We start from the raw sequence: 18,538 nt of genomic DNA on the forward strand, positions 1-18,538 counted from the left end.
ATATATATATATATATATATATATTCGCTGTATATATATATATATATATATATGTATATATATATATATATATGTCGCTGTATATATATATATATTAAGAGCAGAGTACACCCGTCAAAAGTCAATTCAATTACAATCTCATTTCGATGAATTTATAGGAAAGATTTTCACAGTATAAACGATTCTGTCTCTCCTATTGCAGGTGATGTAATCCGTGAGAATCGATGATCAATTTGATCTACGATCCTTGCTGAAGTCAGCCGATCGATCGTCGATCGTCGCAAGCAGCGGGCAGGGGAATCAAGATGTGACACCACAATGTATCTTTGACGGTTTCGCATTTAAAGACCAGACGCACAGCGCTGGGCTTGATAGTAAGTACTTTGCCATTCGTATAGACTATACAGGTTGCATAACAAATCGCAGCCGAAAGATCGTTAGGTCTCGAGAAACAATCCCGAGCGTCTCGAAGACAATTCGTCAGTTAAGAATTAAGGCCATGACTTCGTCCGGGAAATCCAATTATTTTAGAGTACTTTGCCGGAAACTTTCTTCCGGTTTCTGACTTACTGCCAAAGCCTCGCGACTGTATCTTGATTTCGTTCGCAGTGAGTACAATTAAGGGTGAATTTATTGTGTCGCTATCCCATATAATGGGCGCGATCGTATGGCTAAAAGGGGCTGAGAATTATTTTGTTTGTTAAGTGAAAGTTTATATTACTTCCGCTTCACGATTTTAATACTCTGCATATATTTGTACAGTTTAATTACGAAATCCAGAGAGAATATAGTTTGCTTGACGTGTCGTCGTCATTACAAATATTCTTTAAATATTGACATGCCGTAAATATTGCTAGGTCGTATGCGGGATTGAAAATTAAATAACTTTTTAATTACGCAAACGGCAGTGATTTACAATCCATGACCTGTTACGTGATTAATGTCAGAACAGGCTCCAAATATTCGACAAGTGCCCTTTCGCGTTCATGCCAATTGCGCCTCATCGATTGCTATTGAGAGACAGAGGCACGGCATTCCGTTGTTAATACTCCGCACTCGAAACATTACGAGTTAGCGTTTGATTTACTAATGAAGTGAGCGATACACGCTAATACGCCGCGCATATAATTCTAATACTATTATCCGCTTGTTATTGTCTCATGTTAAACTCGTAAAATCAATAGTCTTTTGTCTTTTGCGCGAGTACGCCGTCGCGTCCCTAATGGGAAAATATTACGAGCGTGCTGCACGAGTGCGCTCGAAATACGAGAGAAATAATTTTTATGCGGGGTAATTATTATTTTATGCTTGCTGGAAAAAAAGTAAAAAAAAGCATAAAAAAGCAGGGACTAGGGAGTTGGCGTTTAGCAGTGAATGCCTAAAGAAACACGTCCATTTTTCATTAAATAATTTTGTTTTCACAAATATACATCTTGATTTAAAAAACATGCTGAAAATAACAGACATGTACGTATTTTTTAAATTAAAAAAGAAAGGTTTAATCCTAAATAAATTACTCTACTGATGTGTGATTTTTAGCAGAGTCATCAATAGAACAGAACAACAATACAGCAATACAACAATACACAAAATGTTATTTAACCTGGGTTTTGGAATCGATTGTACTTCCCGTTCTAATCAAAACTCGGAAACAACTACGAGTTGCTGCAGTTGACGCACTTTAATTGGGATATTCTAGACATAAGCTTAAGTAAACTAAATTTCTATGCTAGAGTTACACCAACTAACAAATTAAGCGAATCGGAAATGTGTGTGTTTCTTAACATGTTGTGTTAGTGGAGAAATATTTCTCTCGATATTAAATTTCATCTCGATGTTTTCGATATTCTGATTTTTGCTTCATGGGAAATTTCAGTCTGTCGAAAGTTTGAGCGAGCTAAATATTCTGCAGGAAGATCGGGACGTCTTGTAGAAGCGCGCGTTTCAAGCGGTTACTTAAAAAAAAATCAAGAGAGAATCTGTCCTGTCGACTTTAAAAAAAAGTAAAAATAAAATAAATATTCTGGCGAACAATGCGCGACGCGCGTAATCGATTCAAAAATGTAACGGGAATGTACATAATTGCTGCTTGAGAACACAAGATGGTCTGACGTTCGCCCTTGCATTCGTGTGCAACAACGCATAAGGACGTGGTCGGCGCGGCGTCACGTAACGCTATATCGTATCACGCTGCGGCACGTAAAATAGAATTTATCGATTTGCGCGAAATTTATCTCACGTGACGCGATACCGACGGAAAATATGCAGCCCCATTCAATCCACGCCTCTCAGAATTTTAAGGACGGCAATTTATGTGTTCGGCGCGATACGCGATCGCCAGGCGACGACGGGCTGGCCTTTAACCTACTCTACCCCGTGAAAATTCCATTCGTCCGGAGAGCGAAACGCGGACCGCCGTGCGCACGTTTTAGGAAAATTTCGACGCTGACACAATTTTTTCTAAATGGCGATCCTGTATGGTTCGGGGCTTGTAATTCAGTTGAAGGTGCGAAACCCCGTTGGCGATGGAGTTGTAATTGAATTGTTTGGGACGACGCGTTCAGTCGTGGACGCTGTCGGCGACGGTGCGAGCTCTAACTTCGTTCCTCTTTTTTTCTCCTTTTTTTCCTCTTTTTTTTTTACGAAAACTTGTAATGTGCAGTCGAGCGATTTTCACTGGTGAACTGTCACGCGTAGAATTACGTGCTATTTCGCAGCTCGAAATACCCACCCGCGGCGAAATTGCCCGATATTATCCGATGTAAAGTCTTCCAACTCCGCGCGCATTTCGCCGGGGGATGCCTTTATAGTCGCGTGATTAATAAATTTTCCTCAGTTTTAAATATTACGAGATTTCAATATTACGCGACGATTTCTTGGGAGTGAGCGCGCTTGCATGTACTTGAGGGATGAATTTGTATGCGCGCGCTGAATACACTACGGTTTATTAATAATTCCGTGCTCGAATTTGAGCGATCAATCGCGTATGTACTTCTGCGGCTAACAATAAGTGGAACGCAAAGCTATCGATTTAAAATCAGCTGCGATCGTCTCCTCTTCCTACGGCTATAGGTATCAGAATTCTCCATTGGAATGAAGAACATGCCTTTACACGGGATACGGCAATCGATCAAATCGGATAAGCTTACAAAGCCGATTTCGAACGATGTTACGTATTATGAAAGTTCCGTGATTGCTTTAATCAAATACGGCTCGATACGCTGCTTTGACTGCAAATAGCCGGGTCTGGGATATTTCATCGGCTGATTCCTGAGAATTTGCGGCGGGTAATCTCCAACCCGTGATTTTTCTGACGATTAACCACCCTCTCTCTTAACCGCGATATAATTCTTTTCTTTTTTCCGCGCGTTCCGCGGCTCGTTGATTCGTTGGGGCGGCTATTAAAAGCGTCTGTTAAGCTCCCGTCTGAAAAGCCCTATCCTGTATCGCAGTGCTTTCGTCCCCTTTCGGCATTAACTAAATCAATATTTACTTCGTAGGCGAACATGTGTAATAATGAAGTTTGACAGTTTCCTCGCGTTTCAAATTGGTCAGCGCATAGAAGCCGAGAGAAGGACAGTCAGAGAAATGAGGGAAAGAGAAAGAGAGAGAGAGGGGGGGGGAAGGGAGAGAGAGACTCGGGTATCCTCGAATGATGAAGTACCCGACGGTTTTGACACGACGAGCGGCAAACAGAACGGAGTTACCGCAGGGGAGCGATGTTTTCCCGGATTTCCAAGTGGTAATTACACGGAAGTGAGAGAACGTGAAAAATGTTATTCCGCGCGCGACCCATTTCGCGTCGTGATCGCTATCTCTTCGGAAGGGGAAAAAAAACTTGGATTTAAAAGAGAAACCGTCCGCCGAACGCGAGGCAGATTTATTCGACGGCTCGATCTCGAAGAAAGGCGTCTTTAAATGGTTCGTGGAGCACGAGTTCTGCGAGAATGCGGAATCGTGCCTTATCCCGCGATGAACGCGCCGTTGACCGTTTTCCCGTGAGACTTTATATATATATATATATATACATGCGTATCGTTAAACCCCGTATTTTTATTGGCGACATGACGTTTCCTGCAGCCGGGGGGAGCGTGACAAAGGCCGGGGCTGCTTGCCGACACTCGCTGAGCACGAGAATGGAAACATTTTCCGCGCTTTCAGACCTATAACCGCACTGGCTGTCGTGCAGAAAATAATACCTCGTGCGTGCGGTCGAATATATGTGTGCCGCAATCTGCGACCCGATAATTTATGACACGGAGAAAAAGTACCGCTGGATGCTTGATGGTTGCAATTTGTTAGAGGAATTAACGATTTTACCTATTGTTACATTTTTTCAAACCGAGTTGTACGATGTGGTTTCAGTAAATATACATGCGAATAATGATGATTACTTAACCCTGTAACCGCGGTTCCATTTATTCAGGCAGCGTAAACACCGTTACCTTTGCTACAAAAATATTATATGTCTAAATAAATTGGACGATAAATCTACAAGAATTATTGACCAGCGATAAAAAAATTTAAATTCTCTGCGAATAAGTGTTAGCGAGTTAGAAAAAAATACAATGGAAGTTCAAAGTGTTAAGTGTTCCTTTAAACTGAATAAAAAAAGAATACAAAAATAGAACGGGAGTTCAAAGTGTTAAGTGTTTCCTCAAACTAAATGTAAAAGAATACATCTTTGCTATTATTTTTGCTTTAATCGCCGTTGAGCATTTTTTGGGGCTCACTTTGATCTGCAGTCGCGAGTGATTCGACGACGAAAAATTGCAAACTTTACGAAACTTTTGAATCGCTTTGGCATTCACGTAAACACACACACGAGAGACACATGAATCTCTCTTTAGCGGTTTGATACGATTTCTATCTGGCCAAACTCAACTTGTAGATCAACGTTACTGCCGGTCGAAAAGTTTGACTGAAATAAGCGAATTGGATTGGCGAATGTCAACCGATTTCCGCACAACCGCACAAGACTCCGCGAAAGAAACGCGAAGTCTGTATTAATTTTCGTTTGAAATTACATTTCAAACGTATAGCTTGCGATCGTGTTACGTGCACGTTTCGAGAAATACAGCTGTGATTTTATACGGAATTTATATTCCACGTTGCTATCGAACGTTGCTTAAATGTCATTCGAATTGTATAAATATATATTCGTTCGCTGGACATTTGATTCCAAAGTCAGATTGACTTTTGCATATTTAAACCAATCGTATTAAACTGTGTAGTATCAGAAGATTGCGGATTCACGTTACAAATTCTAGGATCGTCTCGAAAATGAACAAAGAGAAAGAGAGGGGTACGAGAAAAAAAATTGAATTACACCGACGTCTGCGTGATACTAAACGATCTGACTTACAGAGGGTTTCCTGGACGACATGAACTCGAGCGGAGAGTCCAGCGGAACGATGTCGGAAGATTATGAAGTCGGAGGCTGCAGCGTTCCGGAAGAGGAGACGGGCTCGAATCTGCCGACATGGGAGGCGGTGGCGGCTACGCTGACCTTGGGCTTCCTCGTGCTGGCGACGGTGTTCGGCAACGCGTTGGTGATCCTAAGCGTGTTTACATACCGACCGCTTCGGATTGTCCAGAACTTCTTCATCGTCTCGTTGGCGGTGGCCGATCTCGCGGTGGCGATACTCGTGATGCCATTCAACGTAGCCTATCTGCTGCTGGGCAAATGGATCTTCGGTATCCATCTGTGCAAGCTGTGGCTGACATGCGACGTGCTCTGCTGCACCGCCAGTATCCTCAATTTATGCGCCATCGCGCTAGACCGTTACTGGGCGATCACCGATCCGATCAATTACGCTCAGAAGCGCACCCTCAAGCGAGTCCTCGGGACGATCGCCGGCGTGTGGATTCTCTCGGGTGCGATCAGCTCGCCGCCGTTGGCCGGCTGGAACGATTGGCCGGAGGAATTGGAACCAGGCACGCCCTGCCAGCTCACTAGACGGCAAGGCTACGTCATATACTCGTCTCTGGGCTCGTTCTTCATACCGTTGCTGTTGATGAGCCTGGTTTACCTGGAGATCTTCTTGGCGACGCGCAGGAGGTTGCGAGAACGCGCCCGGCAGAGCAGGCTGGGCCCGGTGCAGTCCACCAGGCACCACGAGACCGACGATGCCGAGGAGTCGGTCAGCTCGGAGACGAATCACAATGAGCGCTCGACGCCCCGTCTGCAGGCGAAGCCGTCGCTGATCGACGACGAGCCGACCGAAGTGACGATAGGTGACAACGATCGTCGCACCACCGCGTCCACCAGGCGAGGTGCCGGCGCCGGCGATGCCATCCCCGCCACCTCGGCGACCGTCTACCAGTTCATCGAGGAGCGACAACGGATCTCGTTGTCCAAGGAAAGACGCGCCGCGAGGACCCTGGGCGTCATCATGGGCGTCTTCGTCGTCTGCTGGCTGCCGTTCTTCCTCATGTACGTCATCGTGCCGTTTTGCCCGGCCTGCTGCCCGTCTGACAGGATGGTATACTTCATCACGTGGCTCGGCTACGTCAATAGCGCTCTCAACCCCCTCATCTACACGATCTTCAATCTCGATTATAGAAGGGCGTTCAGGCGGCTGCTGCGAATCCGCTGAGCCCTCGCGGCCGTCACGTTTGGCCCCTGGGCTTTGGCAGACGAGGGGGATCCTCGCGATTTCATTCGGCGTCCGGCCGTCCGAATCTCCCTCGCCGACCGCGAGCCCACGCGGAACCACGCGACATGATCGGTCATAATAGCCCCTACGTCACGACTTCTATACTCACGAGATTTCCGTCTGCTAGCCAATGGAAGTCGTTAAGTAAGTTCTTCGTCCAGGGAGAAGCGCGTCGCTCATCGGGGTGGCGCCGGGGTGGCGCGACGTCGCGAAATTAATGGAAAATTTAGACGTCTCGTTCACCCCGATCGCTCGTTCGTGCGCGCACAGCTCGTTAATGTTACGCGGTGAAAATTTCACGCGTACTCAGCACAGAGACGACGATGGTGGCGACGAGTTACGAAACGACGAGTTACGAAGCGTCGCGAAGCGTGAACTCAGAGCAAGTAAGTTACCAGCAAATTTGCAGGATTATTGCCGTTTTACGCCAAGTTACGAACTAATCCTACGAAACTTGATAATTTATTTTCGACTACCGCGTTTAATTAAAGGATCGATCCTATTAGCGTGAACAATTACGTTTATCCGAGGAGTAGCGATCAAGAGAACACGGCCATAATTCCCCACCAAAGAAACACCTTACAACTATTATTTATGTCGAAAAAAACAGAGAAATGTACGCAAAATTTGTCAGACGGATAAATTTCAGTGTCGTAAACAGACATAACGGGAGATTAAAGATCGCGATTTTTGCGGAAAAATGATTAGAATTGATAAAATTAATCTACCCCTAGTGCTTGACCCTTAAATCAAACATTTACAAAGTTTCTGAATTATTACGCGACTTTCCAAGTAAATTTCTTTTTTATGGAGCAAAAACTCGGAACGCCATAAGAATCTCGAAAATTTCCTTCAACTGGTATAACGGATTGCCATGACTCCGAGAGAGCCCGAAGAGCGATGTGCACTTACCGTCGGAACTTCCCTGAAAATTTATCAGGGATCCCGAGAAGACGTTGAGAAAATGGATACGGTTTCATCCAAGAGGATGCACGAAGCGCATCGCAATCAAGATTGGCAGCCGGCGGCAGCCGGCGCTAATCCGGCCGTGAAGAGCTTTCAAGGGCGAAAGTTGAAGGGAAACTTTCTGCGAGAGTGATAAAGGAAATTATACTTCCTGTGCTGGTTGGCAACCACCTTCCCCCGAATATCGTTACGCAAAGCTTCGTCAGCTTTGTCAGCTTCTTCCGAATTTTCTCTCTTCCGCGGTTTTGCTGATCAATCTAGCTGCGCTGGAAGATGATTAATGATTGAATTTAGCGCCCGAGAGCGTGTAAATGCGATTTATCAGTAAATCAATAATTCTCGATACCGGATTGTAATGGAATCGAGGTCATCGGGGGGAGGAGAGGTCTCTCTCGCGAGAAGCCACCGTCGTTCCTTTCCTCGTCGCGCACAGTTTCCGTCTGCCCGATGCGCGCGAGAGCAAAAAAAAAAAAAGAAGGAGGGTCTCCGTTAGAACGTCGAGTAACCTGTCTTGTCCGTCGATTTCGTTCGTCGACGAAAGATGGGGACGTGCTTTTCTTCTACCAACGACAAACGGAGAAATAATCGTACGCGCGGTTTTCAGGTAGACCCGGTTTAGGTAGACGTGCGTACGTCCACCGAACGTTAACACAATTGCAAGTATTACGGTTGTGAATAATTAATAGTAACTAATCCATGAGAGCCCCGACCGCGCGGGGCACGTAGCGTAAGGAAGCAGTGTAAGAGGCATTTCGTTCGTCACCACCGAGACCGGTCGTTTATTCGGGGGAGCGTGACGTTAACAACGCCGAGAGCCGAGATCCGCGCGCAACCTCTGCGGTTACGCGACGCGCGCGGTCGCGGCCCCGCGCGTCGTATAAAATCACAACACTTTAAACCGCCTCCCGAGACGTATTCACGTTGACACGCGATTATATCGTCACGTACCGCTACAAAAGTTTCTCGGAATCACCGCTATTTATTATAATCACGGCTCTCTTAGCTTATTAATAGACGGTTTTTCCTTAGAACTCGGGGCGGCAGACCATCGTTCATTCCAACTTTTGAATATCCAGCTTTTCGCGCGACCCTGATATGGCTCGCATCATGATTTACAACTCTTCATCTTACCTTGTCATCAAAGCACGTTTCGGTCGTAAATAATAGAATGAGCTTTCGTTATTCATTTATATTCCTCCTAGAAGTCGAAAGTTTTGTTGACAAACTTTCGTCGTTCCGCGGGAAGTATCGAACGGAGAGACTGTGTATTTTATTGAAAATCCTTCGGACGAGCACGGAATCGGAAACGATTCCCCGATTGTGTCGAAACTTTTCGCTATTAAGAGTGGTTTTGAAGACTACAACTCTCAAGCGAATATCCATGGTCTTGTCGTCTTTCTGCCGCCGGTCAATGAGGTCATGTATCGGTGATTACGGGATACCGTAGATCTGCGTACACGCGCACACACGTACATCCGCATACTTTGACATACGCGAAGTACTATTTATATGACCACAATACAATTTAAATTATCTTTAAGGTAAAAACGAGGGAACAGGCGGCGAGAAACCGCCAATCTCCTCGAGTGCCGCGCCAAACGGACAGATTGAGGTTGAACTCCAGGTAAGAAGGGCGGTTGAAACTAGATTGGGTGGTGGGATTGGTCATACGACTCGGTGGTAAGCTCGTCACCAGGGCACTCTATAATAAGGTTGTGATAAGGTTGTGAGAACACGTTCGTAGCCGTGCTACGAACGACATAAGATTTTTAATTACTAGGATAGGGAACATTTCTTTACTCGAGTTATACTCTTCGATGCAGCGTTGCCTCCTGCCCAAGAGACGGAAAAAGAGAGCAAAAGAGAAAGAGAGAGAGAGAGAGAGAGAAGTAACGAGGTTCCAATCGTCTTTAAAAAGTATATCGAGGCTTCTTTTTTTTTGTAATCTAACCTCGCCAAAACGCTACAGGTAGTTCTGAACTTGCAAACTTGGCTACGATGGGAGAGTTGTTAAAAACAGGATTACATTTTCACTGCATGAATCTCATTTGCGTGAAAAACCCGTGTCTTTGGCGTACGCCTAAAACACCAGCGCTCTCGTACCATTTTTTATTTAAATAGAATTTCCGTGGTGACCTTTGATGCAAAATCTAACGTGTCCCGCGTGGGAAATTCGATCATTCGATTCGATTCTTTTGCGTATATTGAAATAAAGAGAAAGTTTGATCGGTGCAGTAAAACCAATTGATATTTTTTCCAATATTTTTTTTCCCTTTTTTTTTTACATATACACAAAAAATAAAATTTGAGAATTTGAGTTGTTTGAGCTTGAAAGACTTTTTCCCTTCTATTATTTTTGCGAAGATATTACTAAGTGCCAAAATAACGTATTTATTACGTTTTGACTTGGTGAAAAAAAAACATTTATTATAATATTTTTTCTCGTCTGCATTATCCATAATCTCTCTCTTCTCATTGTTGTCACGTTATGTCGTTGTGTAAGGTAGCACGTTGGATTCTTCGGATTCCGATATCTTGGGTAGGAATCTCAAAATGCGTAGTTTATGATATTATATTATATATTGTATATTACATCGCGCATTATATTAATGTACGTATCAGCAAGTGCGATTCTCGCTTGGGAGTGTTTCGCGAATCGGTATGCAGCTCGTTTCAACCTTCTCTTTTGAAATTTAAACTCGAGTGAGTTTTCTCTCTCTCTTATTTTTCTATTTTAAATGACAGGGCTGTTAAAAAATAATTTATCAAATAATATTTTGAATGCCGCGAAACGACGCGCGAGAATTTCATCTTGTGATCGAGCCTGGTCGCTCGATACAAAGAATACAGTTCTAGATACGTATGATAAATAAAAAGATATATATATATATGTGTATATATATATATATATATATATATATATATGTATATACATACACCTAGTTGATAAACTGATACTCGGTTGGTTGTGATTTACAAGTATAGCAATACAGCGATACTCGTTTCTGTGCGTGGTAATGTATTGCCGGCGGAGCTTTCCTCTTTCCCAGTTCAGAGAGAAAGAGAAGGAGAGAGAGAGAGAGAGAGAGAGAGAGAGAGAGAGAGAGAGAGAGAGAGAGAGAGAGAGAGAGAGTTATTTCGTACAATCCGAACTTCTTCCATATATCTGCGAATCTAAAAATAATTTCTTTTTCCAAAGAAAATTCAAGATGTAAATTCTTCGATGGATGAAAACGATGTATCTATTCCATAGTTGTCACGTTCAATAACATGACTTTTTACGATCTTGTCGCACATTAATTTAATATGATCGTTGTTGATAACAATTAATTCTTAAAATATTATTAATATTTAAAAAATATTCATGAAAATGTCAAGATTTTTCTGTGTAAGAGTGGAAGATTAAAATCGTCCACACGTTGTATATTTTACGTTCGGAAAAATACGGGTGACGCATATGCGTATCGCAGAGAGGAAATAAATCATGTGTTTTATCATAGGGCGCGAGGAAAAACGCGACGCCGCGCTCGGGGGTGAGGGAAATATTTTTAAATTCAAATACAAAAATAGGAAATAGACTGGTTACAATATAATCTAGAATGGCGTAAAAACAAATAATGCCTAGTGCGCGTTATAATGTGCTTGGCATTTCACCAAACACGTTCATCACCTCGATGTTCGGATTTAGTGAAAACTGATGTCTATTGAATCGCCATACCAATTCGATTCAGTAGACTGCTATTTCAGCATCATTTTTGTTTTACAAATACAAAATCCAAAAAAATGTGCGAAATCTACAAAGATTTTCTATTGAGATCATACAATAATAAATAAAAATTTAATTTATAATTATGCGAGTAAATTAAGCGAGTTAAATTAACTTATGTTTTATAAGCAATTCTCTAATATTTATTATATTTGATTATATGTAATAAATATTTTTTGTCAGCTTGTCGTTTTCATTCTTCGAATTGCGAAATGCGAAAAAATTCGAAGCTTTTGCGAATCATGTTTGTATAAATTTCCCTTTTTGTTACGGCGCTTGCTCTCTAGATTTATACATACATTTCAAGCGTGGTTGTTGTTTCTGCGAGTATTTCGAGCATGGGATGGATGTAACATTTATTTGATCTGCTTGTAATCCGTCACTTGTGAAAAACAGACGCGGGCGGCTTGCGATGCAAGCGCGAGGCAAACGGTATGAATTTACATGTCACAGCATTATTGAAATTTCCCGCGTTACAAAAAGGTTTATGGTTAATTAAAAGGATTACGGGAAGAAATCTGGGAGGAGCTCCGCTCGCATCTCCGGAATGTGCAGATCGAACGGGAGAATTCTTGTGAGCCTGCCGCTTGGACGTGTGCATGCAAAATCAATTAATGAACAAGACGGACATACTGACGTGCGTGTATGCACGTTAAAGTGACCGGTGTGCGAGTAATGAGTGCATCGAATCGATGGACGATTATGTATCTAATTATGTATCTACACCGCGATGAGAACATTGATTAGCATTTATTTCGATTGACGACAATTTACGACGGACACACGGAGTAATAAAATCTCTGCGTAAATGCCGAACAAAATCACTTAGAAAAAAAAAGAAACGTACGTGACGCACGAAATTTCAGTCGATATTATGTAACGCGATTTACGAATCTTGATAAACAACTTCCGGCCATACGTAGCATTACGTTGTTAAAACGCGCGACCGACCCAATGATTTTTTAAATCGTAATTTTCTTATTACGCGTTCTTTACTACCGAAATATATGTTACTATTTAAATTATCGCTGCGTATTAATTCTTGCATATTGTAGGCGCGTGGCGTATGGTAAAAGCTCGTCGTTAATTTTAATGAATTATCATGTGTGAGATGGATGTACGAATACCAATGAAATATTGAAATAAACAATGTTGTACGGTGTTATGGATTTTACGCAATGTTCACTGTGGATTTCCTTCAGAATTTTGTGCGCCTGTTTTGTGCGATCGAATAGAAAGAGAAAAATAAAAGAATATATATACATGTGAGTACGATATATTTTATTATTAATTTGTTTAAGAATTATCTTGCTGTTAATTTGTAAACTTTGTTTTATCCCCTATCACTCTTACGTAACGGCTCGTAAATGTAATAAATTATGAGATGCTTCTTTTAAAATAGCCCGTATCGTATATAATGTATGTAAATTTGGACTGACGATTCGGTGGCATTTGCTCTTTTTTTTTTCTTTTTACCACGGCGGCCTACACATGCAATGAGAAGTATTATATATTTCGCGTGATGCATTGCACGCGACGCTGAAAACGCCAGCGAAATCGTCTACATGCCGTGTCCCGCGATTGCATTGTTACAAGAGCCAAGTGCTTCGTACATTGTTCGTGTTACGTGGCAATTCTCTATATATTATATAACCCATATACTAAAATAACAGTCCCTACAGAAAACGTAATAGGCCCTTTTTGTAAAAACACTCTCGGATTTGAAAAATTTAATTTACAAACGTGTAAAGGGAACGACAGATACTAGCGGCCGCACAAAGCGACGAGTATAAAACGGATTCAGCAAAGAGCGATCTTTTAACATGATAAAAAAAAATGACATTCCTTTAATATTCTGCATGCGAATTACATTAATGTAATGTAAAACCTCTATTATTTTTTTATTTGTCACACGTTTAATCGCAATTTATAATCCTATTGAAATAAAACACTCTAATAAATGGTTACGATAAAAATTTAAATTCTTAAGCACGCACAAAGTGCAATAATCAGACATCTTTTTATTTTACTCTACAATTTTTCTAAAACAGTCGTTTGTTCCTATTAAATATATCACCCGGACGGTACGAAACATCGATATCACCAATAGACCGGAAAGAATGGAACAAAGGATAAGAGTATTGGATATAACCGTAACCGTAAATTTCGGTAAAATAGGTATAATAGTCAAGTAAGGATATACGAATATTGCGATATTACATCGCGTGTATATAAAAGTTAGATTTCATTGAGCGTGTGAGAGTCGTGGTGAAATTCCCTTTTGCTCTGTCGCCCGTCGTTCTTGCGTGGTATCCTGACTTGATGAAACGACACGTATGTATAGGTACGTGAAAACACGTGCCCTCGTATAGCCGACAATCTGGCTGGTTTCATCGTGTGCAGGCGCGCGCAGGTATTTTTGTATGCATGAATGAACAGGTCGAGCATCGCCGTCGCCGTTGCTTATCGTCGCGCTAATAATTTTCTCCGGGAGATCTAAGGCGCGTCGTTTCGACCGTGCGCACCCACTTGCACCCACACACACGTAAGAATTCGCAAAGAATTTTGCAATTAAATGAGGCAGGCTCTCTTAGGCCGCGCTGTAGACGCGACGCGACGCGACGCACGGGCGCTTAACGTACGGGGCATTAACGTACACGTGAAACGCGTTCATTTCCAGGTCCCGCGGACACGCGAGCACCGCGGGCATACAAATCGATGTCGAGGAACCCGGGCGTTTTCCGTTAGCTCCGATCGTTTCCTCGTGCAATCTCCGCGCGCAGCGCAGTCTCTCCGCGACATCCGCGATATCGCGGAAAGGATATCGCGAGATCCCGGCCACCGTACTTAAACGTTGTCGGCGAGAGCAGCGTAGCACGACCGATTACCCTTGATTACATTTCACTGCGGTTCATGCCTTCGCGATGTAAGCTGCATTTCCAAAAGGAAGCTCGCAAATTATTTCACCACAGCCGGCCACAGTCGCTGTTTCGTCACCTCCGACGATTTTATTACGGATAAATGCGCTTTCATCGATCGAATAATTGCTCCGGCAATTTTCTTTAATGGATTTCCGCTTGTTCGTTATCAGGAGCGACCAGAGTACTCGGGGTGAGATGGAAATTATCACAATTACTTTCTGAATGTAAAATGAAAGGCACGTCGTATAAGGATTTCATTTTGTGTCTATATGCTCAGGTCCCTCGTTTTTTACGATAATTGCAATAAGTAATGTTTGCTATAATCTACTATTTATTGATTAAGCATAACAGATTGTTATAAAGTAATAAAGTATACCAAGTTTGATCCTTTTAACGTATAATTTGATTTTGGCTTAAATTAATATTCTTTTTAATGGATAAAAAAGACGTTGCTCGACAATATAATGGCATTCGGGATAATGGATTCCGTGGAACTGCCCGAATCATGCAAATTATGAAATATCCGGAGCTCCAAGTCGTTGGCTGAAGTCTAATATTGAATGCTTAATATTCGCGAATAAAGCTCCTTTCATCGTACTAGAAACTTTCAAGTAAAAGCTCGCTCTATTGCCGCGCCGCAAGAAAATTTCCGCGCTAAAACAGCACGCTGGCTTTCCATTTACACCGATTAGAGCGATTTATGAATCGTCGTGTGTCGTCTTGCGTGCAAAGTTCTGCTTCTCGTTTCTCCATTGCACCCTCATCCCGATAATTCCAAACGGTCGACACGATTTACATAACCACGTGTTCACGTAGCGGCGATTACGTCATCATGATTATGTATCACCTTGCCTCAAGTAGGTATACGCTTCAACATAAATGGTACACCGCAATGTCTTGATCGCAGTGAAAAAATTTGCAAGAGCTCGTTTTCCACAGATCATCGCACTCAAAGACGGAACTTGGTAATTAATCGGAAGCAAAGTGAAGTGATCTCCGGTAGTAATTAAAGATTCGCCAAGAGTTTCACAGTTTCGTTTTAATATACTCAATAAACCAATTTTACTATGTAAATTCGAACAAGATCATGCGAAACGATGTAACGCGTTACAAAATTCAATCCATATCGTGAATAAAATGAGTTTAATTGCAAGCGCAACGACGCTACTCATGTTTAATTTATATTGTTACATATTTGTATTGTAAATCATGGGTACACATTAAAAGTGTAATTGGAGAGAGTGCTTAATGAAAATTTAATTGATGGGAGGTAACTGCAAGCGGGAAAAAAAGGTGGACAAGGAAAAATTGCATTATTAATTCACATACAGTTACTTCAAAAAGAAGAAGAAATTTGCGTTAATAATGGATCATTATTCTTCCAATAAACCGGCGCGGCGGTCGCTCTAAATTGGGGAAAATTGTATTTAATACCTCTGTTCGTCGTGATCCTTTAACGCACGGTGGTTCAGTGAAGAATTTAATTTCCTTTTGTACAGTGAAGATTAAATTTTCTTTCGTAAAGATTGAATTGTGCGAGACATTGATTAAGAAATATTTATTACTATTACACGAGACTTCTTGTATAAATACGCTCGCGCTTGCATGCGATATTAACTGTGCTCGAATTACTGGAATGAAGGATGTATATGTACCAGCGTTATACGACACACATGTACATGAAATAGTAATGCAATTAACCACGACTTCTGCGCAGGCTTTAACATCTGTTATAAACCGTTAATTTTCAACTTTTCTACCTTCATAACGATTCGCATGTCATAAGCATGAATTTTCCAACTTTCGACCTATAAAACTTGGTTTCTCTCATATTTCTAGCCACTATATTTTTTTCTAATATGTTACTCGGGCGATGTATACATGGCCTTTTATAAGACACGTACTTGATGCTTTGAATGCGAAACGAGCGAAAAATTGCGGAAAATCTAAACATATTGCCTGCATGAAAACACTGAAAATTATTTTAAAAATATCGAAGAATTAAGCCATTAATAATTCGTAATCATTTTTAGCATTAATTCTAATATCACAATTCAATTTTCTCCATTTTTTTCAATCGAACACCATAATTAAGTTAATTCCTTAGGATAGAATTCTTAAGGAAAAACATAAATTTTCCTCAGTTCAAATTCCAAATCTATCAAGTGCACAAAAAATATTATAAATCGCATCAGCGTGAATACAAAAATTTTACGTTGTTCTATTTAGAGCATCATAACAAGCGATGTCTCTTTAACGTGCCGAACCAAATTGCATGTTATACGGGGAAACGCGCACGTGCGTGCTCGTGTTCTAATTTTCGCGAAAATACGTAGAAATGACAACTCGACCAAGCAGAGCGTATCTGTAGCATCCTATTTATATTGAAGAAAAAGTACTTTGTAAAAGAAAAACGAAAGAATGAGTAGATAGGGGTATAGATAAGCACCTACGACTGCATTATCCCGGAGGCAACCGGTATACAGAAACACAAGCGAAACGAAGCTCATATAGAGATTGCTTTCCGCCGAGATTCACAGTCGTGAAAGTGAGACCTTAATTCTGGTGCAACCGGTCTTCATTTCTCGTACTTTGCACGGTATATTACTTCGCGGATGCGCGGCGTTTGGGGAAAAATGGAAAATTAAGGACGCGGCAAGTGACCAAAAAAAAAAAACGACGCACACGCATGTTTAACTCTCAGAACTTTTGGCCCCGAATGCAAACTCGTGTTTATTCTACTCGTGTGGCGTCATAACGCCCGACATGTGAAACGGCCTCAAATAATGGGAAGTAATTAATGTACCGCATTAATTTCGCATCGTTCTAAAATTGGCCCGCTTACGAGGTCCACGCGTTCCACTATAAATTTATATTTTCGATATCGAATTGAGCAGACATTAATGCAATATGTATTATATATTCACGAGGTAATTTATTAAGGCGCGTTCAATACGGCCATTGTCAGTATCGTGAATTTTGCCGATAAATCGATCCATATATATGTATGTGTATATGTGTCTCGACTTTATTGAAAATTCGCCACCGAAGAGAAAATCGATCTAAAGCCAGACTTTGCTTTAAAGAAAGATTTCTCGGATTATCCCTCGTCCGGATATCATCTAATCTTTAATTTCATTTAATTAATAATTTTGAGGAATGTGATATGACATATTGTCATTTCGTACGTTCGACGTCTGTGTTCATAAATTAATAATATGTCTCACTGATTGTGAGTTAGATAGGAGCTTTATAAACGGGGATCAGTCGAAATGCAATAACCGGGACGGATTCTATCAAGTTGCAGAGATCTCACGCGAGTGTTTCCAACGCAATTAGCGGCCTGAAAGCCCGTAAGATGAATGTTACCACGAGGCCGCTGTATCGCGTAGTAATGACCGTTTATGCCCCGTTCGTTATGTATGTACAACAGCGGCAGCAATACCTTTTACGGCTACTGCATCGATCTCTCGAACGCGATGGCGCAGATCTCGATTATGACGCACGGGAGTTTAGCGACAAAGACTTCGGCCATGTGCAACTGAATAGCACGTGGATGAGCAAACGGACCGGTATGACAGAATGATGAATTTAATTGTAACGAACCTGACGAACATAACAAACACTATCGTATTATCATAAAACTTTAATAATCTCTGACGTATTGTCGGCAATATGTTGTCTATGCTAATCTGATGTATTAAATTCCTTCATTCATTTACATATATTCAATCGACACGGAAGAGACGGACTGTTTTCGCTGAAAATCTTTTAGCAAAAGTCTTAAATTGCACTTGAAAATAAAATTTATGTATCTTCATTTTATTAATTTTATGAATAAAAAGAATGTTCACAACCTTAAATTGTCATCAATGACATTGTTACATCAAATATCACCCAGCATGCTAATAATTGGTTTGGTATACCTTCAGGAGCTACGTTTCGAAGAATCCCTCCACTTGCGAATAGGTAATGAAACTAAAAAATGAACTACACCTTACCGTTCTTCAAAAGTAACGGCATCACGATAGTGTAGTCCTCTGATTTCTCACAATCCTACTTTTTAAATTTTTTTGAGTGAAAATACTATCACTCGGCTATTCGAGTGGCAGTATTTTCAATCATTTGGAGTGAGATTCACTTCAAAGAAGTGAAAATTCATTTCAGAAAATTTAGAGAGTAATTCTTATTGTTAATTAATATTAAGATTAGTTAACAAATGAATC

At 41.5% G+C, this 18,538-nt stretch overlaps 1 protein-coding gene across 2 annotated transcripts in view; it reads left to right on the top strand.

The window, feature by feature from the left end:
• Nucleotides 1-8,435, top strand: part of LOC105453189 (tyramine receptor 1) — a 17,456-nt gene extending 9,021 nt beyond the window's left edge. For both annotated transcript variants that reach the window (XM_011694935.1, XM_011694942.1), the window contains exons 2-3: nucleotides 203-374; nucleotides 5,368-8,435. In XM_011694935.1, coding sequence (XP_011693237.1) covers nucleotides 5,385-6,599 — 1,215 coding nt within the window. In that variant the 5' untranslated portion in view covers nucleotides 203-374; nucleotides 5,368-5,384 and the 3' untranslated portion in view covers nucleotides 6,600-8,435. The remainder of the gene's footprint in view (nucleotides 1-202; nucleotides 375-5,367) is intronic.
• The last annotated feature ends 10,103 nt before the right edge of the window (nucleotides 8,436-18,538 follow it).

The sequence above is a fragment of the Wasmannia auropunctata genome, unplaced genomic scaffold (assembly GCF_000956235.1).
Source record: "Wasmannia auropunctata unplaced genomic scaffold, wasmannia.A_1.0 LD336106.1, whole genome shotgun sequence".
Classification (NCBI taxonomy): Eukaryota; Metazoa; Arthropoda; class Insecta; order Hymenoptera; family Formicidae; genus Wasmannia; species Wasmannia auropunctata.